Below are 24763 nucleotides of genomic sequence, written 5' to 3'. Positions count from 1 at the left end.
TTAGGAATTAGGTGCTTACAAAACCATTGGAAGAACTGGAGGAGCCAACCCTGGGCTGAGCCTCATGGAACAACACAAACTGAACTGCCTGCCTCTATCCTGATCCAGGGGGCAGGAAATCAGGAAGCCCGACCTGCATGGCTGAGCTGTGATCCAGCGGCAGGAGGCCCCTCTGCCACCATTCCTGCCTATAGACCCTCACAAAGCTGGTGACTGGATGACAGATGTTCTGCAGAAAACCCCACATCTCCACAGCCCCCCCTTGCTTCCTCCCTCCAAATTTCACTCTTTCAAAGGGGAACCTAATTCACATCCCAAACCATAGCTTCAAAGGAGTGGGGAAGATGCCGAATGCCAGACCACCATATCTGTCACAGCCCCAAGCCCATTGTATGTCAGATGCCCTGCTCTCTCCCTCACCTGGTTCCAAGGCCTCCTGGGATGCTCCACCACACCCTGGGCCCCTGCCCTGTGCTCCCCAGGCACCCATCACAGAGGGTACCACACTGATGAAGCCATGTACTGGTCTGTCTCCCCAGGTCACTCAAAGTAAGCCCCCTGAGGACAGGGAATGTAGCTACCTTGTTCAAGGCCACATCCCCTATCTTGCCAGGCTGGGAGAAGGAAGCAAGCCTACCCAGTCTGGGAGAAAAAGCAGTGGAGGAAAAAGTGGCAGAATCCCAAGCTATTTAACCTGAGTCTCAGTTTTAACACCTGTAGAATGGGGGCAATAGCATTACTGACCTGGTAGGGGGTTGAAGGATCTGAGAGAACATAAGCATTTAGTATGTGCTCCTCAACTTCCCCTTTTCCTCAGGTTTTTTCCCCGAGATTGGTGAGGAGCTGGGCTTCCCTGGGTTCCAGCCCTGAAGTAGGCAGCTGATGAAGTTCATGGTATCCTCGGGCCATGCAGGGTGGGCTGCTGGCTCAGGGCAGGGGGGCAGAGTGGTGCCCGTCTCCTGGGCCGTCCTATTCATTGGAGAGTTTTTCCCTCGAAAGTTGGAAGCAGAAAAGGCCCTCCTCCCTCTCTGGCCCTGCCAGGCTTCCTGGCAGCAGAGCCTGTGGTCAGCAGGGCCCGGAGGATGGATCCTGCCAGATGACCAGATGTACTAGTAGCTGGGTGACTCTCCAGGAGAGTGGTCACTGTGCACTAGGGTGACCCTATATCAGGCTTACCCAGGCCAATCCTGTTGATATGGTCCAGGTCAACCCCAGTTGCAATGGGCCAGGTCAGGTTCACGTTCCTAGTCTAGTCACAACTATTAATAGTAACTCCTTTTGCTCTTAAGTGCTCTGCTTGTCTCTAATAGCTGGGAATACATATCCTATGATCCAGGATTTCCTCTCCTAGGCATGTACGCAACAGAAATTTGTACATCTACTTACCAACAGACACTAGAACATTCACAATAGCACTATTTGTAATAGCCCCAAACCAGAAACTATCTAAATGTCCTTCAACAGAATGGATATCTAAACTGTGGTACATTCACACCACTTAACTATGCAGCAATGAGAAGGAACATCCTGCAGCCACATGCAATGACATGAATGAATTGCAGACAAAACACTGAAAAAAGGAAACTAACCCAGAAGAGTACCTAACCTGTGATTCCATCCATACAATGCACCTGAAAGGTGAAACCAGAGGATGCTATTAGAAGTTGGGACGGTGGTGACATAAGGGGAGGCTGGAGATGTTCTGTCTCTTGACCTGCGTGCTGGGGACACAAGGGTGCTCACTTCATGAAAATGCAGTGAACTGAACAAAGGATTTGTGCATTTTCTGTATGTATAGTTTTCATCAGTAACAGGTTTACTTTAAAAGGTTTCCTGGTTTGGACAATAGGTAAAATAATTCCTGTTCCTCCTCTGCCCACCTCTTCCCGTCTACCTTCCATGTTGGGCTGGACACACAGAACATCATCACATCTCATCCCCACGCCTTCTGGAAAACCTTGACTAACTCAGTCACTAAATGGAATGATCACACTGGTCTTTTCCTCTACTCTCCTAAGAGCTACAGTTGACTCAAAGGCAAGAGGTAAACTGATTAAGCAAATATATTGACTGCAGAGATGAATCGAGACACGAATCCCCACAGAATGCTAAGGGACACCCCTACCTACCAAAACCTCCACATTTCCAAGCCACAACTGAGAGATCGCTAGGCCCTGCTACTCCACTTAGTAAGGCAGGGAAAGAACTAACATTCACTGGGAAGAATTTCAACAGCCCAAGTGAAAATGAGCTTAACCTTCAGCTGTCCTGAAAAATAAAGTTGACCCGAATTCCCCATTCCCTGGACATTCCTGATGGGTTCGCTGAAGTTCACTGGGTTGTCCTTGTGAAAACTGTATAATCCAACTCTGACGTAAGAAAATGCTTCCTGCGGGGAAGACTGGTTCTGATATGGCCGATTCCCCGGACTCCTTCCTCAGGCCTTGACTAAAGGGGTTGATGCCCCAGGCCTAGAACTGCTCCCTCTACCAGACTGTTCCCCAGAGGCCACCCACCCAGCCCCTACCTACCCAAATCCCATTAAAGCCTGCCCAAGTCCATCTCCTCCAGACTTCCCTGACACCAGCCCCTCCCCGCCAGCTCCCATCCTCTCTCCTCCTGTAGCACCCAAGTCTCTCTTAAAGCACCTAACCCCCTAATTCAAGTTTCAAGAGTGCAGGGAACTCTTTTTCATTGTTTCATTCTTTCAATGAAACTCTATTTCATTTCATAGTTTGTTCATTGTTTTACCCTAAGAGTTTGAACTAGTTTCTGGTACACAGTAGGCCTACAATAAATAATGAATGAATGATTGAATGTTTTCTCCTCATGGCATCTCTGCAATCGTTACTCAGATTTCTCTGGTGTGTTCCTGGTTGATTCCTCTACACATGAAATTCGCTGGGGCAAGGACTATGTCTTATTCATCTTTATCCCTGTCATTCACCCTTCTGCTTAATAAATACTTATTGAAGAGGAAAAAAAGGAAGTCAATTCGGGGCATTTGCAATCCAGAAAGAATGGAGGTGGGGGTCAGTGGGTAGAGTTATTTGGATTTCAAGGGTGTGGGTGAGGAACAAGCTACTATTGATATGTTTGCCTACAAATTTATGCTTGCCTCCTTCCAGAGGGTTTGAGGTGGCTTACAAAAATACACAGACATAATACAAGGTAACAAACAAGTCGGTGAAGAAATCAGGACGAGGGGAAAATAAGAGTAGGAAAAATAAGATCAAGTCGGCTCGTTAGAAGTGGGCCAAAGAGTTGGCCAAGTTTTCCCACAGCCCATTCGCGACGGAAGGCCCTCTCCCTTCCCCACCTCCCCTCCCTCTCAGGGGCCACCACTGGCCTCACAAGGCCAGGGAGAGCTGCCCCGAGCTTAGCTGCGCCAAGGGGAGGGGCCTAGAAAGGCCGCCAGCCCCGGAGCCCGGGCCTGGAAGCCTGGGCAGCCTTGGGGAAGGCTGTGGGTAGGGGCGCGCGGCTCTGGGTGGGCTCTCCCTGGCCCCGGCGTGGACGCCCGGGTTGCTGGCAGGGGCCTGTGACCCAGGCGGGTAGGGTAAGGGCCTAAGGGTCGCTCTTACACTCAACACTGCAGAGGTTCTCGAGCTAGCAACTCAAGGCCCTCCAGCCAAACCTACTTGCGGCCTACTACGCGCGCGCTCTGCAGGCAGGGCACAAAGATGGAGGGAGCAGCGCGCCTTGCACCCCGCCCCACCCCCCGCTCCAGACAAAGGGGCAGGCCGCCCCTCCCCCAGCCTCGCCCTCGCGTTCCCCCTCTACCCTCCTCTCCCTTCAGGCCGCCCTTCGGTGACTTCCTCTCCCCTTCCGGGGCAGCCTGGGCACTTCTCAGAAACTACGTTCCACCTGGGCGCGCGGCGTGGAACGGGCGCGCGGAGGGCGCCCTTCCGGCCCACTCCTAGCCCCGGCCGGCCCTAGGTCCGCGCCCTCCTCTTTGAACCCACAGGATTGGCCCCCAGCGCCTTCCCGCCCTGGCGTCCCCGCCCCCACCCGGCCGAGCACGTGCTGCCCCCGACCCGAGCGCCGCCCGGCCCCGCTCCCCACCCCCACCGGAAACATTCCTGAAACATTCCTGAAACTAGGAGGCCCGGCCCCTCTGGTTCCCCACCCCGCCTCCACGCTGGGCTCAGGGTTTTCCTGGCGTCCCCCTCCACCGCCGGCTCGCCCCCTGAGGAGGGGGCTGGGCCGGGGCCTCCAACGGCCAGGGAGGAAGAAGGGGAGCAAGGAAAAACATGAGTCACAGCCGTGTGTCACTGGACCGCATTGCAATTCCCTGAACCACGGGAGGTGTGGAAGGCCGCCTCAGGGACCAGGGGCGGGGAGGTGCAGGCCCGGCCTGCAGGGCGCGCCTGACAGCGCCCTTTCTTCTCCCACCGCCCTCCCCGCCATCTTCCCACTTTGGCTTCCTTCTCGTTTGTACAAGTCTTTGTTGCGCCGGGCGTGGCGGGTACGGCGTGCGTAGACCCAGTTCCTGCCCTCAAAGTGCTTCCAGGCGACCACCGGCTAACGCTTTCTTATTTTTTAAAAAAGCCACAGCGGAAAGGGCCAGGGTACCAGGAGGGAACGCTGGTCTCCAAAACACCATCCGGGTCACCTAAAGGAATGAACCCTTCCTCAGGTTTACCTGCAAAGGAGCTAATCGTTTGCCTCATTTGAAGGCTGCACCTTGATTATGGTTCACTCGGGCCCATTAATAAATTTAAACCCTGGATTTCACAAGTTTCACGTTTGAATTTCACAAGACCTGCATTTCACCAGTCAGCCACACGCGGGTTGGCACCGAAATGCACATGCTGACACCTGTCCGCCCAGGGAAAATCTAGGAGCCGCGTACCTGGGCGAAGGGAGCGGCGGGTAGGCCGCGAAATTCTCCAACCGGCGTGTTTCTCTCCACCCCTGCCGCCCGCACGGACCCCCGCAAGCACAAACACCCGCCCACATCCACGCGCCCCGCGGGCGCCAGGCCCACACACCCGGAAGGCCCCAAGAGGTGACTCTCCTGGGGACCCCCTTTCCATGCAGTAAGGACGCCCTCTCCCTCCCCGAAGGACTGCTTGGTGACCCCTCTAAACACCTTCCCCCGTCTCCCGGCCGGGACTGTGGGAAGTGGGCCGTGGCCTCGGGTTCCCAGCCCAGGCCTCCCGCGCGCGCCCGCCCCCAGAAGCCCGGCACCGCTCGCCCCTCCCCGAACTCAGCACCCACCCGCGCGGCGGCGGCGGCGGCTGGCGGGCGGCCGCCCTTTTAAATCCCCGGGCTCATTTGCATGGCCCCGCCCCCCTCAGTGACACGGCTGGCGCGGGCGGGCCCGTCCCCCCTGCCCCTGGGTCGCTCTTTTTAAGCTCCCCTGAGCCGGGGCTGCGCTCCTCTAATTGGGACTCCGAGCCCGGGCTATTTCTGGCCCTGGCGCGGCTCCAAGAAGGCGTGAGTTCGCGGCCCCTCCGGTGGCTCTTTTTTTTTATATCTATCATTTAATTAAATTATTTATTTATTGAGGCCGCGCACGGGCCGTGCCTAGCTTCCTGCCCCTCGCCATCCTTCGGGGGAGGGGGAATATTTTTGTCCCCCCGCCTGGATGTGACATATAAATACCCCGCGGGGGCCTGGGCGGCGAGCACGCGGCGGCGGCGGTCTCTGAGCGCCTCTGCTCTCTCTCCCGGTTTCAGATCCGCATTTGCTACCAGCGGCGGCGGCGGCGGAGCCAGGCCGGTCCTCAGCGCCCAGCACCGTCGCTCCCGGCAGCCCGGAGCGCGCACCGCAGGCCGGCGGCCGAGCTCGCGGTGAGTCGTCCCCGGGGCCCGCGGCGGCGGCGGCGGAGGGGGGCGCCCGCGCCCCCGCTGCACGCCGCCCCTCCTGCAAGCCGCCCGGGGCTGCAGCGCGCGCCTCCGGCTTTATTCCCAGGCCGGGGCTGCGCGAGCCGCCGGCGGGGGAGGGCCGCGCGGCGCGGGGGCGGGCGGCGGGGCCCGGCGGCGCGGGGAGGGCACCAGCACCCCTTCCCCCGCGCCGCGGGCGCCCTGCGGGGGGCGGGGACCCGGGAAAAGCGCGCGGTGGGGGAGGGGGCGCGCGGCTGCGGCGAGCGCGAGTTGTGCACCCGGCGGAGCCCGGTGCACCTCGCGCGGCCGCCGCTCCCGCCCGAGCCCGAGCCCGGGCCTGGGTTGTGGGGGGCGGGGAGAGGAACGGGCTGCGGCGACAGGGGAGAGTGGGGGGCCGGGTGGCCCCCGCAGCCTGGGGAAGTTCTAGAAGTGAGGGGGATGGGCAGGGACCCCGCAATTCGGCCTTACTCCAGCTCGGCCTTTCTCCTGGCGCCCCTCCGCAGATGAGGCCGAATCGCCGGCCTGGGTTTGGGGCTTCACCCCGACCCCACCTCTGGCCCGGCCTGCGCCTCTTCAGCCCCCAGGGCCCGGCCTGCCTTCCGCCCCCACAAACTGGTTTCTCTGCTTTGCTGGGCTCTGTTGGAACTAGTCCCTTTGACTCCCCGTTTCAATTTTTTTTTCTGGGGCTTTATTTTGCGGGGAGGGCGCGGAGGGAGGTGGCTTTCTTCCTCTCCCCCGCGCGCGCCAGGTTTCCTGCCCCAAGGCGGGCTTGGGTGCCCCCTCTGGCAGGAAGTGGGGCCGGGTGCACCCTCGTGGCGGTGCATGCGGTCGGGGTGCACCGGTTTCCCGCGCCTGCGAAAGCGGCCTGCGCCCCTCCCCCCCGCGCTCTAGCCCCCAGTCCCGCCGGCCGACCTGCAACCGCCGGGCGCAGACACTTGCAGAGTCACCCTGGGCCCCGGGTCTGCAACAGGGATGACAGGGACTTTACCAGCCCCCAGACAGGTGAGGAAAGTGGCGGGCTAGAAGGGTCGCCAGCAACCCACTCCATCCTGCTCGCCAACTTGCTCTGTGACCTTGGGCAACTCATCAGCCCTCTCTGGGCTACTATTTTGGGGAAAACAAGGTGGTTCCAGGATGATTTCCTAGAGTCATTCCTGCAGATTGCCTCAGCATTTGTGGAGCCCACACTGCGTGCACAGTGTGTGGAGGAGACAGGCTTGAGGCCTGAAAGGGCTTATTACCAACTGAAGGATTGAAGTTGGACCCTAAACGTGGCTTTGCCAAGCCTGGTCTCTCTGATGTTCAGAAACAGGTGGAAGAGACAAGCATTTGTTGGTCTCACCAGAGAGGGCCTCAGGCCTTGCCTTCTCTGGAGTCCTGGATCTGGGGTGGGGGTGAGCGGATTAAAGGGTCCCCAGCAGCAAGAGTTGGGGGGAAACACCAGGGACACACACCAGGATCCCCAGGCAGGCTGGCCCAGGCTTTATGGGATTAGGGGCTGGCTTTGCCCAACTGGAACCACCTCTCCGAGGGGGCCTCCAGCAAACCTCATGTGAGGTCAGCACTCATTTAGCTGATTAATTGTGATGTTTAGTTTTGAAGGGGGACCTGTGGTGTAATATAAGATTCTAATCACTGCCTGCAATTACAGAGCAGGCCAAGCCACTAATGATGGAGCAGGATAAATCACCAACCACCTTGTTTAAAAGGGTCTTCAAGTCTGAAATATTATAAAATGGAATAATTACCAAAGTCCCGCCGTCTGGAGAATTTCAGTACTTGAGGATCGGGGGCCTCAGGCCCTCTAACAATCACAAGTTTGCAAAAACAGTCTTTCCTCTCATTGGGTTAAAATTGGAAATTGTCTGAATCTGAAAAGGGGAAAGAAAGTCATTTTCAAACGTTCTAGTTCTCATTTTGATCTGGAATGAAGCTTTCTGTTGTTTAAGCGTTTTTAACTTTTACCTGGTTTGATCCTTGCCTCAGTCTGGAGAGGTAGGTGAGGCAGGTGCCTTATCATTACCCACATTTTATAGATTGAGGGGCTTTCAGAAGTGGAGCCACTTGGGCCCACCCTTGGCCAAGGGCAGCCAGGGATTGGTTATCAGGGAGGTGTGGAACCATAGGCCTACCAGGACACGTCTCTATCTGTAACTTGGGGATAATAACGGGGAGGACAGGGATGGGGGTGCGAGGGCCCTCGCTGTCCTTTCTCAGCCTCTGGAAGAGACTCCCAAATACTCCTTGCAGAGGGGGGTTTCAGGTAAATTCCATATTAATAGGGCTGATGAAGCACAAACAGGCCTCTAAGGAGAGGGGAGATGCTAGAAAAGGACCAAGGAGCTTTTAGGATCAGCCCTGCTAGGGCTTCAGGGAGTCAGCTAGCATGTGTTACGAGGGCCCCTCTCAGTTGGACAAGTCCCTGCCCCTCGTGTAAGGAGGCATCAAAGAGAAAGATCTCATCTCACTCCAGGTGGGTGGGGGCGGGCAAGGGGGAAGAGGAGATTCACCTTTCAGCTTTGGGTTTCTTTTCCTCCTCCCACCTCACCCACTGCGGTTTTAACCCCCTTCACCCTTCTTTCCAAATCGTCCCCGTCTTTGAACCCCCAAGGCTTTTACTCAGGGAGAGAGCAGCGGAAAGAACTGGTGGGGCTCTGGCAGATGGGCAGTACCGTGGACAAGGTGGGCCGGGGATTGATGTCTATGGCTGCCAGATGCCCAGGGCTCATTCTCTGCTTACCTTTCCTCCCTTGTTCCCTGCGAGCTACCCAGGCTCGGTTTTCTCTTGAAGAGAAGGGACAGCTTGGTGGAGGGAGGGGGCCCTGGCAGTGTGAGGACCCCCATCTCACCCACACTGTTGCCAGGGCGGCCTTACCCACAGCCAGGACTGGGCTGGCTGGGCTCTTGGGCCCGGGCCCTGTGGGGCTGGCAGGACGACAAAGAGCCGTTCTGAAGAGGAGATAAGGAACTGATTAGGGCCAACGGCCCAGCCCCGCCCTGTGGCTGCAAGCTGGGCTGGGCAGATGCCCCCATCGGCCCAGGTGGGAATCGCGGGGACCCCTGGGAGCAGGCAGTTTCCTGCCGGGCATTTTGAGGGTGGGAGTGGTGAGGGGGTAGGAGGCGGCTAAAGCAAGAGGTTTTGTTTAAAACAACTTTTCCCGCCTCCCAGCATCCCAGCCGTCGCTCCTCCACCTGCTCTGCCGACAAGGGAAGATGAGCGAGTCGAGCTCGAAGTCCAGCCAGCCCTTGGCCTCCAAGCAAGAAAAGGACGGCACTGAGAAGCGAGGGCGGGGCAGGCCGCGCAAGCAGCCTCCGGTGAGTCCCGGGACGGCGCTGGTAGGGAGTCAGGTGGGTGTCCAAACCTTTGCCTCGGTTTACCTCTTTGGGCTAGGGAGGTGCCAGGCGTCTTGGCAGGTGAAAACAGGACTGGCAGGGCGCAGTGTCATTCCTGTACACATGTGTTCTCCCCACACATGCATCCCTGGTGCCTGAGAGCCTGGGAGAGAAGTGCAGCCTGAGGGAGCCCTGAGCCCGAGCCCGAAAGTCCAAGCCAGAAGTGACCCTGTAGTCACGCAGGCCAGTCAGTGCTTATACACTGTGGTAAACCACCCACCCTTTATTTCCAGTCCATCGTGGACCAGTGCATTTATGAAACAGTAAAGATGAATTATAGAAACGTGAACATTTACATACGTAAGCCCAGCGTTTTTTGTTACTATACTCACTGCACACGATAGTACTTTGTTAATTTACTATGAAATTTACTATGAAGGTTTCTAAATACTTACTGTACGTTTCTGTAGTTCCTCATCCCAGGACAGTAACAGTTTCTGGGCCAGCACCTGTTCACGGGCCTCCTTGAGTGGCCCTGGATTGGGCTTTGCCCCAGCTCTGTAAAAGGAAACGGAAGCCCAAGAAGCTTAAAATGTTGGGGAGTTGGTGGCAGAGTGACTGAGAGCCCTGGTTCTGCCCCTCACAAAGGTCCCGTGGGGTTAAAAGGCCAGCCTGGCACTGTGGGCACCCCAGGGAGCTTGGCCATTCAGGCTGTGGGGACCACCTGCTACATGGGGGAGATCTTGGTTTCTCTCACAGAGGGGCAGCTATCCCTACGTAAGGGGCAGCTGTTGGTGAAGCCCCATTGCTTCCCTTTCGTGGGGGAGAGGAGAGGAAAGCAGATGAGGTCGATCCTTGCTCTTTACACTTCAGGCAGCTTGTGTCCACCGGGCCCCGGTCGCCGCCCCCCATCTGTAGGTGGAGAGGCCTGTACTGACTCTCAGGAGCCGTGAGGAGTCTGACGGGTGGTGGAATTCAGCTGCCTCTTTCAGAGCCCACAGTTTGTGTGTGGGGAGCTCATCCTCTTACAGTCTCGTTCCCTAGGCCCACCCCTGCCGCCTGTTAGCTTGTGGTCAGTGGGGGTGTCAGAGAAGGGGTGTTGGGTTACTGGACCGTGGAGAGCCCCCAGGCCGCCGCCTTGGGAAACCATAGCTGACGTGCCTTTGCTGCCCAGCTTCTATGCATTATGTAGCAGTTTTTTATTCTGTCTCGGGCTTATTAAAATTTCAGCGACACCAATGGGCAGGGATCTCTGGGGTTCCAAGATCTGGACATAACTCCTTCTCCCTAGGAGGCAGCCTGAAGGGAGTCTGGTTTGCAGGTAGAGGCTGTAGGTTCCCTCTAGGGGGAAGGGGGATCCTTTCCCCTCTTCTGCATCATCTGAGGGGGTGGGCAATGATCACAGCCCAGTGCTGGACACTTGTACATTTTTCATTTAGTTTTCGTGACACCCTGCAAGGTAAGTCTTGTCACCATTTACAGATGAGGGAAACTGAGGCTCAAGCATTAAGTGTCTTGCCCAAGATCTTAGAGCTAGTCAGTGGCCGAGCTGGCATGTGGACAGAGCTGCCTAAGAGTGTCTTTCTGCCCCCATGACACCCTTCCCAGAGGCCTTCTGGTCTCTTGTCATTTTGCTGTCATAGGGAAGCAAGGGGAGAGACTTTGTAAAAGCTATTCAGACGGAGAACCTGAATCCCAAGGGCTGCCTGCCATTATTCCTGTGGATTCCAGAGTTGGGGGATGGCTTGCAGACTTAATTCTCCTGGGCTGGGGCAGAGGGCTCTGTCCTGAAAAGGGTGGGGCAGGTGGCTTCTGTGTCCCTGACTGCCCCATCTGTCTTTGCAGAAGGAGCCCAGCGAAGTGCCAACACCTAAGAGACCTCGGGGCCGACCAAAGGGGAGCAAAAACAAGGGCGCTGCCAAGACCCGGGTGAGGCTTGAGGAGGGCCCTCTCCCCACGACAGCAGCTATAGGAGGTCTGGGAAAGGGCTGGCTTGTCCTCATTCTTGGCACCCTCTTTTTCTCTGGCATATGGGGGATGATGTGTCTTTGCTAATTGAAGAGAGTGGGGCAATGACTGAGGTCCCACTTCTGGGGCCTTGGTCCTGCCCAGGACAATGGGGAAATCGAGTCAGATGTCCCGCAGCTTTCCTGGTCTGGAGAGAGGCGAGTTGGGAGGAGTGAAGGGGCAGGTCCTGGGCTGAGAATGTCACCTTTTCTCCCGGAGGCCCCCTGGCTCCTGAGGGAGTGGGGAGAAGCAGGGAAGGCCAGATCTACAGTGGCATCAGCCTTTCAGAGAAGTTGTTTTGTTTTTTATTTTATTTTTTCTAAGACACGACTCATATCCTCTGAGTCATGGGTGGAGGAGGGAGTGGGGGGCGTGTGTGTATGTTGGGGTGGGGGGGGGCAGTGTGGCTGGCCAGTCATCACCAGCTGGACTCGGGTGGACCTGCTGGGCTGAGAGTCCTGGGCTGCCCCGAGCAGAGGAAGGTAGTTCTGCCCCTCCCTGCTCTCCCTCACCATCCAGGGCACTGGTCATTGGGTGAGCACCATCAGGAACATCTTTGACTTAGTGGATCTTTTCTCTGACCATCTAGAAAACCACCACAACTCCAGGGAGGAAACCAAGGGGCAGACCCAAAAAACTGGTAGGTGAACAGGTGGCGGCAGCTTGGCTCTTCTGGGGAGGCTGTTAAGAGTGGGAGATGCCCCATCCTGTGCCCGCATAGGAACATGGCTCTCCCTGACCTGCAGGGCCAGGAATGGTGAGACTTCATGTTTTACCCAGGCCCGGAGAGGGGAAGGGATTTGTCCAGGGCTCAGGGTTCCTGGCACCCAGCCCAGGGCTTTTAAAGGGCTGTGTCCATGAGAAGTGAGGGGTCCCAGGTACCAACCAGACCAGACTCCCTGCGCTGCCCTACTGGGGGTGGTCCCTATCTCTCCTTCCTCTGCTTCTAGAACAGACTCAGAACTTCTAGGGTGAACTTGGAGGTCAACTATTAGTGTTTCTCCCCCGCCGCCATTATAGAAATGAGGACAAAGGGAGGTTTAAGGAGCAGCAAAGGAGCTCAGGCCTGGGCGGGCGGGCGAGGGGGTCACGTTGGGTGGGGGCTGAGGTGCGATGCCGCAGGGAGCTACCTCCTCAGGGAGGCGCCGTCCATCTCTAGGCCCCAGTAGCTGGTAATGGAAGTAGGCGGGTTGAGCCGGGAGATGCCTCCAGGGGGTCCACCGCAGTGAGGGCCCTCCCGGCCCTTTACTGTCCCCAACCTGTCTTCCCTGAGGCGGTCATTCCTCGAGCGTGAGCCGAGCCACCATGGGGTGAGGGGGGCTCGGGGTGCTGGCTGGGCCCCAGGAGTGAGTAACAGGAAACAAGTTGTTTTGGAGTTTGTGCCTGGCACGGGGGCCCCGTGTGGTGTCCCGACATTCCCGCCCAGTGAGTGAGCCCCGGCAGCACACACTTCCCCTTCCTCCCCGCCCTGGCCTGGGGTCAGCCCGTGGCCACCGCTCCGCAGCCCAGCAGCTGCCCCTGCAGGCCAAGGCCACTCGGTTCCCCTGCACCCACCAGGGGGGCTCATGCAGCCTCCAGCCACCCCTTCCCTCCTCATTTCCTCTCCCTGGCTGCCTCCTCTCCTCCCCTGCCCGAGAACCAGTCACTTCCTCGCTTCCTCGAGCTCAGTGGTGCCCCGAGCTCTGCCAGGTACCCCCGCCGTGGGCCTGGGGGCCAAGGGGCCTGGCTCTGTGTGAGAGCAGCATGTGTGTGGTTTTTTTTCCCTCCCTTTAAATTCTTCCTTTTTTATGAATGAAACTGGGCTGTGGAGGTTGCTGAGTCACCCACACACTCAGCCCTGACTCATCCCCCTTCTGGAGAGCCAGGGAGTGTGGGGAGGGGTTGGGGGCGAGCTTGGCCCCTGGTGGGTGGAGGAGGAGGGGGGCAGGCCTGGCATTCCTGCTGATGGCCCTGCCCACCCTGCAGGAGAAGGAGGAAGAGGAGGGCATCTCGCAGGAGTCCTCAGAGGAGGAGCAGTGACCGTGCCGTGCCGCCCGCTCCCTCACCGAGGAGCAGTTTCCTTCTGGGACTGGACAGCTCCGCTCCGCTCCCACTGCCCCCACCCCTTCCCCCAGGCTCTCGTGTCACCGCCACCCACCTGCGCCCTCACCACCACACTACACAGCACACCAGCCGTCGCCGCAGGGCCCCCAGGGCCCTGAGTCGGGAGCAGTTTCCTTTGATTTCAGGTCCCAGCGACCCCTGACCCACGGCGCCTGACTTCCCACTTAGCTGCTCCCGCGCTGCTGCATCCCCACTCCCTCAGTGTGGGGACCTTGCTGGCTGGGCTCTTGGTTTCGGGGTCCCTTCTAATCCCCGACTCTTCCCTCTGGCTTCCCATTAAGGGGCCTGGGAGGGCTCCCCTGGCCTTAAAAAGGGGCCCAAGCCCCATCTCATTCTGACATGCCCCACTCCCACTGTACTAGCGGCAGCAGGTGTGGCCACTGGAGAGGGATGATTGGCCCCAGATGCCCCCGACCAAGCTGTGTCTCACCAGGGGTGGCTCACACCCCCTTTGCTTCCTTCCCACCTTGCCTAGTCCCTGCAGTAGGTTGGGCCGCCCCCTTGGGGGCACAGGAAGGCAGGCAGGAGGGGTTTAAGCCCCCTCCCCCCTCTAAGCAGGCTCCAACCTACCTTGCCCTCACCCTGGAATCCAGTGAAGTGATGAAAATGCAGAGTCACCTTTATCCAGGTGAGGCCTGGGCTCCCGGTGGCAGCCACTTAAGGCGGGCTAGAGCCACTCCCTGTCCCCGTCTGCTTCCACTCTAGACCTCGGTTTCCCCTTCCTTCCCTCACTCGGGGCACTAATAACAAGGAGCTAGCCTTGCCCACTCCCATCCTTCTGCTCCTCCCCACCCCCCAAGGTTCTGGTTCCATCTTTCCTCTGTTCACAAACTACCTCTGGACAGTTGTGTTGTTTTTTGTTCAATGTTTCATTCTTAGACATCCGTCATTGCTGCTGCTACCAGCGCCAAATGTTCATCCTCATTGCCTCCTGTTCTGCCCACATTCCCCTCCTCCAAGATGCTCTTAGGGGAAGGGGCCTGGGGCAAAGCAGGCTGGGTTACCGACTACCCCAGTCCCAGGGAAGGTGGGGCCCTGCCCCTAGGATGCTGCAGCAGAGTAAGGAGGGGGGCCTGTGTTGACCGTCGGGTGTAGGGGCCACCTTCTCCCCCTGTTCTGTCAGGGAGGAGGTAGCCATTATTTGTCCCAGCCTGGGGCCCCCCCTCTGGTTTCCTATTTGCAGTTACTTGAATAAAAAAATATCCTTTTCTGGACTGAGTCTTTCTGTGATGGGTGCCTGGAATAGGGAAGGGTGGAAACCAAGGGTCTAGTGGGTGGGGGAGAAGAAAAAGCATTGGTGTCAGCTCCAGGGAAGGTAACTTAAGCCCCTCTTGAAGAAGTCAACTACACCCCTAGCCACAAAACATTTTATTTACAAAATATATATATACTGAATATTATACATTAGGCCCTGTCACCATGGGAACAGCTCCAAAGCCAAGTCAGGGAGGGCTAGAGAAAGGTGGTGCCTGTGGAAGGGCAAAGCTCCACCCTGTCTCCCAGCCACCCTTCCACCCCAGAAGGAAAAATTCCCATTAGCTCCTGGGAGTGGCTGGTAGGCTCAGCCCACAAAGGACTGAAGGCCGAGCAGGGAGTGAGGTGACAGTGGGGGCTGACTGCTATGCAGGGCTTAGGACTGGGGACAGACGGGAGGAGGAATGGAGACCCAGTACCCAGGAGGGGGAGCTGGGGGAAGCAGCAGGCTGCAGGGCTCTGGACGTTCCAGGACCCCATGGTTCTGAAGACCAGGACAGGGGGCTCAAGTCATGTCTTGACGTCCAGCAAGGGCATCCGCTTGTGCTGGTAGCCACTCTGCCAGCCATGGACCACCTGTAGGGGAGGAGACCCGCACCACAGGGCACAGTCCACAGCACAACTTGGGAGGAGGCACCCCACTAGCCACGGCCCACATGGGGAAGGCTGAGAGCAGAACCAGGCTCTGTCTTCAGGGGTATGAATAGAGCAGACCCACCTCTGCTGATTCTCCCTGTCCCCAGAGTGCTCACCTTGGGGTCTCCCACGTCAGAGAGCAGCTCCTGCTCAGCCTCGTGCAGCTCCTCAGCAGGGTCGTAGCTGTACACAGGGAGCAGGTGATGGCGAAGCCGGTCCACCCTGGGGAGCATGGGAGGGGGCTCAGCCCAGGGGACCCAGTCCCCTTCTTCAGACACCTGACTGCCCTGTCTCTACTCCCCCTGGCAGGGGCACACTAGAGCTCTAACAAGACATGTCTGGACAGGAAAACCTAACAGGAGTGTAGGGAATTTCAGGTTTGTGTCTGAATGGCTGAGGAGCATCTTACATGTATGCAGGGATCTCAGATCCTATGGGAAGAACTTTAAGCACAATTCGGGGAAGTGGCGCTGGGGGCAGGGACACTCACCGCTTTTTCTTCTGGACATACATTACCTGTAACAGAGACACAGCACTGTGGAGGCCGCTGAGCCCAGGATGGCCCACAAGTGACAGGGGTCCACCTCCACACCCTCCTCCCGTAACAGCAGGACAGCTGAGATGCTGTGTGCAGGCTGGACCAGGCCCACCCAGCCCTGCCTTCGCAAAGGTGTGGGTGTGTATGTATGTATGTATGTGGGGGCTCCTTACCACGGCCACCACCACCCCGACCAGGGTGATGAGGAAGAAGGGCCCCAACACATAGCCCACCATGGAGTCGCTGCTGGCCTGCGGGGCATTGGGCACTGTGGTGTTACTCATGACATCGGCAGCCAGAGGGCTGGGTAGTCAGCATGGGCAGTAGTACTGCCTCGGGAGGGCGCCTCCACTGGGCTCCCTGGGGAGGAGGAAGGAGGTTGTCAGTTCCACCCAGGCTCCGGATTCCTCCCCAAGAGCTAGTAATATATGAAAACTTAGGTCAGGCACTGGGAAGAGGGCTCTTCCAGGTCAATGTGCTGGGTTTAACCCTGCAGGGACTCAGCAAGTCCTGGGTGTAAACAGCACCAAAGGGAGGCCCAGACCCAGGGCCTGAGTCCTGCCCAGCTCCTATCCCCAAATCAGGGTGGGGCTCAGCTCAGGTGCTGGCTGAACATTTGCAGATATCAGTTTCTGAGGAGAGGTTAGATGTAGGTTCCCAGCTCCTGCCCCAACCTCCTGGGGTACTGGACTGCCAGCAGCTATCCAGTGGAGCAAAATGGGGATATTAGGTTAAAACATGAGGGTCCTGCATTGCAGCCTAGGGGTGAGGTGGGAGCATCTGAATGAGACCATCTCGGCCCGGGTCCAGTGCCCACACTTCGGTCTATATAGGTCCTATGCCCTCTTTGTCCCTGGAGTCACTCCAGGCATAGCCTGGTCATCGTCTCCCCCATCGGTCTCATATGCCAGGGTGGACACAAGTGGGCAGGGCTGGACTGCATCTGCGAGGTGATGTCACCGCCCCCTGGTCCCCACTCGGGGCTCCGCCCGGGTCCCTCCCCTCCTGGCCTGGGATGACAGGAGGAAGTGGAGAGGGTCAGCGCCCATGACAGACGCAAGGAGACTGTCCACGGGTGGCTACACTCAGATATACCCTGGTCCTTGACCCCGGTTCTCCTGGGCTTCTATCGGAGGGCAAGGTATGAGCTACCCGTTCCGCTACCCGTGGGGACTCCGGGCTCACCGAGTCGCATGCCCGTCCCATGGTCGAGGGGACATGCCGAGGTAGGGAGGGTGACAGGCCGTTCCTAGGATGCGGACCAGCAACGGAGAGCGGGAGGTAGTTCCCACGGCGCTGGGAGGCTCAGGCCAGGGGAAGGGAACTTAGGGGGAGCACAGAGGGCCCCGGGCATCCTGGCATACTGACACCCCGAGGCGTGGACCTGTACCGGCGCTTTGCAGCCCATCCAACCCGGCCAAGCCTTACCTCCCGCCGATGCAGCCCGGAAAGGAACGCCCTCGGTTGGCTCCGGGGCCCCGGAAGAGGCGGCAGGCGCGTGATCAAAGGACCCGGGGAAATGGGCGGGGCCACAGTATCAGGGTGCAGCCAATCCGATGGCGGCAGGCAGACGGCCCGGAGGCTTCGGGAGGGGCCAATCCGGAGGCCGGGGATGCTGGCGGCGCCGTGCCGAGACGGCCTGGGCTGCAGGGTCCACCCTGTGACGGCAGGGGGCAGCCGAGGGCTGCGCAGCGGGGAGGGGCGGAGAGGGGCGGGGCGCGCGCGGCTTCCCAGCGTACCCCGGGGCGGACCCCTGCTATGCGGCCGCGCTTGGGAGCTCACATTACAGGGAGAGGCCTGGCCTCCGCTTTACTCGCACTTAAGGTTGGAGCCCAGTCACGCTCTAACGTTTAGCCCAGGCCCCACAAGGCCTCCAAAGCCCCACAAGGGCTTTGTTGAGCCCTCTAGACCTCCTAGCAGCGCAGACTGGCCCTCTGTGCTGTGCTCAGAGTGTGTAGGCAGGCCTGGGGTAGCCCCTGCCCAGCCTTGGACCTCAGGTCCACCCACCTAGCCACTCTCTCTGCGCCTCACTCTTAATGTTGGTAAAACAGGCTGCTGTAAGGATTAAACCATGACATGGGTAGAGCCTAGCACATAGCATGCCCAGAATTTTAAATTCCCTGTTAGCCTCTTTCCGGTTTTCCAGGGCACGGACGGAGCAGCGAGGTGAAGTTCCTCTGGGTCATAGGTAACTTGCCAAGTAGGTAAGCTTGGGTTGAAGCTTCGGTCGTCTGATAATTAAAATGTCACACACTTACTGGGGAAATTTGAATAAGATTGGTGGGTTTTACCAAAGTCAGTATCCTGGTTGTGATGTTATACTATAGTTTTGCGAAAGTTAGCATTGGGGGAAGCTAAGCAAGGTGTACAAGGGATCTCTGTTATTTCTTACAACTGCATGTGAATCTAGTTACCTCGAATTGTGTGTGTATAGTTTTGTACCACACCTACCTTTCCATCACCAGAATCACACACAATTGGGAAAACTCCAGATGGGCAGGCGATGGAAAACACCCAAGAACATAAAGGTTGTGGCAGCCGAACCAGGTTGAGGCCCTCCTGGCTCCTCAAGTGCTACTGGAGATACAGGGGTGCTGTGAGTCACCCTATTCTTTTTTTTTTTTTTTTTTTTTTTTGGCTGTGCCGCCCGGCATGCAGAATCTTAGTTCCCCCACGAGGATCGAACCCGTGCCCCCTGCCACTGGACCTGGAGTCCTAACCACTGGACCGCCAGGGAATTTCCTGGCTCACCCTATTCTTGCCAGAGACAGCCAATGGCATGGATGTGGTTGAGCTACTTTGTCTGGTCAGGCCTCAGTTTCCTCAAGTCCTTCCAGAGGTGGTTAGATGAGAGCAGGTCTGGTGCAGAGATGACCCAATTAGGAACCAGAGGGCAGGTGGGAACTTGCCTCTTGCCTCCAGACACCACCATCTGACTGGGGAATCAGATAAAGGGAAAGGAATGAGAGAAAAGCTTGGGTCTGAAGGCTCCAGGTAGATTTCCTGGTATTCTCTGCCTTTGAGTCTGGAGAGTAGGGAGACCACCCATAAGAGTCTTCTATTAGACCTGAGGGCAGAGGAAGGAGGCACCTCCTCAGGCAGGGCCTCCCTCACCTTACAAGGAAGTAGGGATCAAGTAGTAGGTTTTAGACCCAGGCCCCCTTGGTTGACCACACACCCAACCGTTGTTCCCATCCTCAGGACTTCCAACCACATATCTAGAGGGTCTAATGGTCCTCGGAGCAGGCCTAGTGATTGCATTAGCTAGGCCAGTGTGTGGAAAGGCACAGGGTCTTTACTCCTAGGACAGAACACCATTCCAAGGTAGGCAGGGCAGCTGGGACGACCTCAGTTTACAATGAGTAAGCTGAGGCCCTGAGTGGTGTAATGACTTCCCAAGGCCCTTGGTGTGGAAAGGCACAGGGTCTTTACTCCTAGGACAGAACACCATTCCAAGGTAGGCAGGGCAGCTGGGACGACCTCAGTTTACAATGAGTAAGCTGAGTCCCTGAGTGGTGTAATGACTTCCCAAGGCCCTTGGTGTGATCACCAAGGGTAAGGCAGAATGGGATGATGGGCGGGCCCCTCTTCCTTGGACAGCTCTGTTCTGGCAGCTACTCTGGGACTGCATTTGAGGCCTGGTTTGTTCCTGTGATGAGATGAACTGTTATAAGTTAAATCCATATAATGTAAACCCTAAAATAACAGAGTTATTTTATATAAGTCAACAAAAGAGATAAAATAGAAATAAAAATTCTCAAGTAATCCAAAAGAAGGGAGAAAAAGAGGAAAAGGGTAACAAAGAACAGATGAGACAACCAGAAAACAAATAAGATGATAAACTGAAACCTAAATATATCAATAATCACATTAAAGGTAAATGGTCTAAACAACCCAATTAAGGGACTTCCCTGGTGGTCTGGTGATTAAGACTCCATCCTTTCACTGCAGGGGCCATGGGTTTGATCCCTGGTCGGGGAACTAAGATCCCGTATGCTGCACAGCATGGCCAAAAAAATAATAATAATAATAAAATAATCAACCCAATTTAAAAGGCAGAGATTATCAGAATGGATAAAAAAGTAAGACACAATTACATGCTGCCCACAAGAAATGTACTCTGAATATAAAGACTCCAATAGGGTAAAAGCAAAAAGATGGGAAAAGATACACCATGTTTATGCTTGTCAAAAGAAAGCTGGGAAGGCTATAATAAAATCAGACAAAGTTGATTTCAGAGCAGAGAATATTACCAGAGATGAAAAAAAGTTCAGTTCATAATGACAAAGGGGTTGATGAGTTGAGGACATAACAATTCTAAATGTTCATGTGCCCAATAAGACAGCTTCAAAATATATGACACAAAAATGGATAGAACTCCAAGAAAAAACAATCACAGTTTTAGTCAGAGATTTCAATACTACCCTCTGAATAATAGATAAAACAAGCAAATAATCAGCCAGGATATAGTAAACCAGAACAACACTATCAACCAACTTGACCTTTATAGAATCCTCCACCTAACACTAGCAGAATACATATACTTAAGTGTACACAGAATATTTATCAAGACAGATCATATTATGGGCCATAAAACAAGTCTCAATAAATTAAAAAGGATTCAAGTCATAACGAAGTATGTGTTCTGATCACAGTGGAATTATATTAGAAATCAATAACAAAAAGATCCCTGGAAAATTCCCAGATATTTGGAAAATGAATAACACACCTCTGGATCAATTAGGAATTATTTTGAACTGAATGAAAATGCAAATGCAATGTATCAGAATTTGTGGGACATCTCTGTTAGAGAAATTTATAGCACTAAATATCTATTTAAAAAAAGAAAGATATGTCAACGACCTCAGCTTCCACCTGAAACCAAAGTATACAGAAGAAAATAACAAAGATCAATGCAGAAATCCATGTAATAGAAAACAGAAAATCAGTGAAACCATAAGCTTCTTCTTGAGAAGATCAACAAAATTGATAAACCTCTAGCCAGATTGATCAGGAAAAAAGAGAGAAAATACAAATCACCAATATTAGGAATGAAAGAGGTAAGATCACAACAGTTTCTACAGATAATAAAAGAATAATAAGGGAATATTAAGAACAACTTTTTGCCAGTAAATTCAATAACTTAGTTGAAATGGAGAATAGATGGAAAGACACAAATTACCAAAGCTCACCTAAGAAATAGACAAATTTATAGGAATCTAGGTTACATTTATACCATCTTAGCTTCAGTAGCATACATTAATTCCTCCTATTCAATTCTATGTCCCCCTTGAAGTTGGTATTGTCACAAATACAACTTTATATATTGCATGTGTATTAACATAGATTTATAATTATTGTTTTATGCATCTGTCTTTTAAACCATGTAAGAATCAGAAAAGAGTTACATACCCAGAATACAATAATGCTGGCTTTTATATTTACCTTGTACTTACCTTTATCAGTGAACTTTTATCTAGTGCCTTTTTGTTTCAGTCTGAATGACTCCCTGTAGCATTTCTTGTAGGGCAGGTCTACTAGCAACAAATGCTGTTAGTTTTTGTTAATCTGGGAATGTCTGAACTTCTCCTTAATTGTGAAGGACAATTTTTCTGGATATAGAATTACTGGTTGACAGGTTTTTGTTTGTGTTTTCCTGTCAGTTCTTTAAATATATCATTCTAGGTTTCTAGCCTTCATGGTTTCTGATGATAAATCAACTGTTAATCTTAGGATGTTAATTGTAATCTCCATGGTAACCACTACAAAAACAAGTAGGAAATATATAGAAAAGGAAATGAAGAGGAAATCAAAATGGTACATACTAGGAGAAAAATCAAACACAAAAGAAGTCAGTACTGGAAGGATTAAGGAACGAAAAAGATATCACACACAGAAAACAGTACTATGGCAGAAGTAAGTCCTTCAATATCAGTAATCACTTTAAATGTAAATGGATTAAACTCACCAATTAAAAGACAGAGATTGGTGATAGGTGCACAATATATGAATGTATTTAATGCCACTGATTTGTATATTTCAAAATGATTAAAATGGTAAATTTTATGTATATTCTATCACTCACAAAAAAAGGGAGAATGGATTTTAAAATGATCTAACAGGATTTGGATAAAAATTTCTCCAGAGAAGACATGCAAATGGCCAAATAAGTACATGAAAAGATGCTCAACATCACTAATCATTAGGGAAATGCAAATCAAACTACAATGAGATACCACTTCATATCCATTAGGATGGCTATTATTTAAAACAAAACAAAACAGAAAATAACAAATGTTGGTGAGGATGTACAGAAAAAGGAACTCTTGTGTACTGCTGGTGGGAATAAAATGGTGCAGCCACTACAGAAAACAGTATGGTGGTTCCTCAAAAAATTGAAAATAGAATTACCACATGATCCAGCAATTACACTTTTGGGCATATACCACAGAGAATGGAAAGCAGGGATTCAGACAGATATCTGTATACTCAAGTACATAGCATCATTCTCCACAATAGTCGAAATGTGGAAGCAACCCAAGTTCCCATCGACAGGTAAATGGATAAACAAAATATGGTACATATGTACAAGGGGATATTGACACACGTACAACATGGATGAACCTTGAAGACATTATGCTAAGTGAAATAAACCAGTCACGAAAGAACAAATAAGGTATGATTTCACTTATATGAGGTACCTAGAGTAGTCAAATTCATATAGCTAAAAAGTAGAACGGTAGTTGCCAGGGGCTGGGGTGGAGGGGCTGCGTGGGAGGGAATAAAGAGCTATTGTTTAATGGATATGGGGTTTCAGTTTGAGAAGATGAAAAAATTTTTGGAGATGGATGGTTGTAATGCTTGCATAACAGTGTATTTAATGCCACTGAACTGTACACTTAGAAACAGTTTAAAATGTTAAAAAAAAAAAAAGAGAGAGAGAGAGAGAGATCCAATCCAAGTATATGCTTCTGGCAAGAGACTCACTTTAGACCCAAAGACACAAATAAGTTGAAAGTGAAAGGATGGAAAAGATATTCTATGTAAAGAATAACCAAAAGAGACCTAGGGTGGCTATATTAATATTGGACAAAATAGATTTTAAGTCAAAAACTGTTACAAGAGACAAAGGAGGACATTTTATATTGATAAAAAGGGAAAATGATGAAGAAGTTATAACAATTATATATGCACCAAACAACACAGTCCCAAGATATACGAAGCAAATATTGACAAAACTGAAGGGAGAAATTGACAGTTCTACACTAATAGTTGTAGACTTCAATACCTTACTTTCAATAATGGAAAGAATACCCTATACAGAAGATCAATAAGGAAATAGAGTACTTGAAAAACACTATAAACCAACTAGACCTAAAAGACATAAAGAACACTCATCCCAAAGAATATACATTGTTCTCAAGTACACGTGGAGCATTCTCCAGGACAGATCATATGTTAGGCCACAAAACAAATGTTAATACATTTTAAAACCTCCTAACAAAGAAAAGACCAGGACCAGATGGCTTCACTGATGAATTCTACCAAAAATCTAAAGGAGAATTAATACCAATCCTTCTCAAATTCTTCCAAAAAATTGAAAGAAAAGGAACACTTCCTAACTCATTCGAACTCAGCATTGCCCTCAAACCAAAGCCAGACAAACACACAAAAGGAAACTACAGATCAATATCTCTTATTAATATAAATGTAAGGTAATAAAAGAACTCTCAATAAATTAAAAAGGATTAAAATCATACAAAGCATCTTCCCTGACCACAATGGAATGAATCTAGAAATCAGTAACAGAAGGAAAACTGGAAAATTAGCAAATATGCAGAAAGTAAACAACACACTCTTAAAAAAACAGTGGGTTAAAGAAGACCACTAGGGAAATTAGAAAATACTTTGAGACATACCAAAAACTTATGGGATATAGTAAAAGCAGTACTCACTGGGAAATTTATAGTTGTAAATGCCTACATTAATAGAAGATCTCAGATAAACAACCTAACTTTAAACCTTAAGGAACTGGAGGGACTTCCCTGGTGGTCCAGTGGCAAATAATCCACCTTCCAGTGCAGGGGACAAGGGTTCGATCCCTGGTCAGGGAACTAAGATCCCACATGCCACTGGGCAACTAAGCCTGTGTGCCACAACTACTGACCTCACGTGCCTCAATGAGAGAGCCCACGTGTGGCAAACTACAGGGTCCATGCACCCTGGAGCCTGCACGCTGCAACTAGAGAGAGAGATCCCACATGCCACAATTAGAAAGAAGCCCACGCACCACAACAAAAAGATCCCACATGCCTCAACAAAGATCCCACGTGCTGCAACTAAGACCCAATGCAGCCAAAAAAATAAAGAAAAAAAAAATAGTTCAGTAGCTTTAAAAAAAAAAACAACCCTAAGGAACTAGAAAAAGAAGAGCAAACTAAAGGAAGGAAGGAAATAATATAGAGCACAAATAAATTAAATGGGGGGAACAATAGAGAGAATCAATAAAATCAAAAGTTAGTTCTTTGAAAAGATAGCAAAACTTTAGTTAGACTGACTAAAAAAATGGAAGATGAAAATAACTAAAACCAGAAATGAAAACAGAAATTAAAAGGATTATAAGAGAACACTATGAACTATTATATGCAAACAAGATAATCTGGATGAATCAACAAATTCCTAAAGACATACAAATTATTAAAACTTTTTCAAGAGGAAATAGAAATTCTCAACAGACCTGTAATAAGCAAAAAGATTGCATCAGGAATCAATAACCTCCCAACAAAGAAAAGTCAGGACCAGATGTCTTCACTGGCCAATTCTACCAAACATTTAAAGAAGAATTAACATCAATCCAATTCATCAATCCTAACATCAACTCTACCGAAAATTGGAGGAGGGGAACACTTTCTAACACATTCCTTGAGGCCAACATTATCCTGATACCAAAGCCAGAGAAAGATTCCATAAGAAAACTATAGATCAATATTCCTTATAAATATAGACAAAAATCTTCAATAATATACTAGCAGACCAAATCCAATAGCACACTGAAAAGGATTAT

At 52.5% G+C, this 24763-nt stretch overlaps 2 protein-coding genes and 1 long non-coding RNA gene across 12 annotated transcripts in view; 2 read left to right on the top strand and 1 right to left on the bottom strand.

Moving 5' to 3' along the window:
• The first annotated feature begins 5311 nt into the window (after nt 1-5311).
• On the top strand, nt 5312-14485 carry HMGA1 (high mobility group AT-hook 1). 7 transcript variants are annotated; one of them, XM_082415081.1, is made up of 6 exons: nt 5312-5437; nt 5682-5795; nt 8998-9176; nt 11007-11090; nt 11758-11812; nt 13137-14485. In XM_082415081.1, exons 3-6 carry the CDS (start codon nt 9042-9044, stop codon nt 13367-13369), a joined length of 507 nt encoding a protein of 168 aa, XP_082271207.1. In that variant the 5' UTR covers nt 5312-5437; nt 5682-5795; nt 8998-9041; the 3' UTR covers nt 13370-14485. The 7 variants fall into 7 exon arrangements, with proteins under 7 accessions (XP_082271207.1, XP_082271206.1, XP_082271209.1 ...); XM_082415080.1 differs by having other exon boundaries at nt 5314-5439; nt 8998-9143; XM_082415083.1 differs by having other exon boundaries at nt 5314-5439; nt 8998-9143; nt 11758-11808; nt 13134-13325.
• Nucleotides 14486-14624: 139 nt separating this feature from the next.
• Nucleotides 14625-17238, bottom strand: SMIM29 (small integral membrane protein 29). 4 transcript variants are annotated; one of them, XM_082415093.1, is made up of 5 exons: nt 17128-17238; nt 15873-16059; nt 15652-15677; nt 15278-15344; nt 14625-15101 (listed from the first exon to the last, which is right to left on the bottom strand). In XM_082415093.1, exons 2-5 carry the CDS (start codon nt 15981-15983, stop codon nt 15036-15038), a joined length of 270 nt encoding a protein of 89 aa, XP_082271219.1. In that variant the 5' UTR covers nt 15984-16059; nt 17128-17238; the 3' UTR covers nt 14625-15035. The 4 variants fall into 4 exon arrangements, with proteins under 4 accessions (XP_082271219.1, XP_082271217.1, XP_082271220.1 ...); XM_082415091.1 differs by having other exon boundaries at nt 15278-15383; nt 17128-17237; XM_082415094.1 differs by having other exon boundaries at nt 15278-15383; nt 15933-16059; nt 17128-17237.
• LOC309638762 overlaps nt 16069-24763 on the top strand; it is a 29704-nt gene continuing 21009 nt past the window's right edge. Inside the window, exon 1 of the long non-coding RNA XR_014251263.1 lies at nt 16069-16840. This is a non-coding gene — a long non-coding RNA (uncharacterized lncRNA). The remainder of the gene's footprint in view (nt 16841-24763) is intronic.

This window comes from Balaenoptera physalus, assembly GCF_965194825.1.
Source record: "Balaenoptera physalus genome assembly, chromosome: 11".
In the NCBI taxonomy this organism is placed as follows: domain Eukaryota; kingdom Metazoa; phylum Chordata; class Mammalia; order Artiodactyla; family Balaenopteridae; genus Balaenoptera; species Balaenoptera physalus.
The sequence above is the reverse complement of the archived record's forward strand: the minus strand, read 5'-3'. Positions and strand labels throughout refer to the sequence as shown.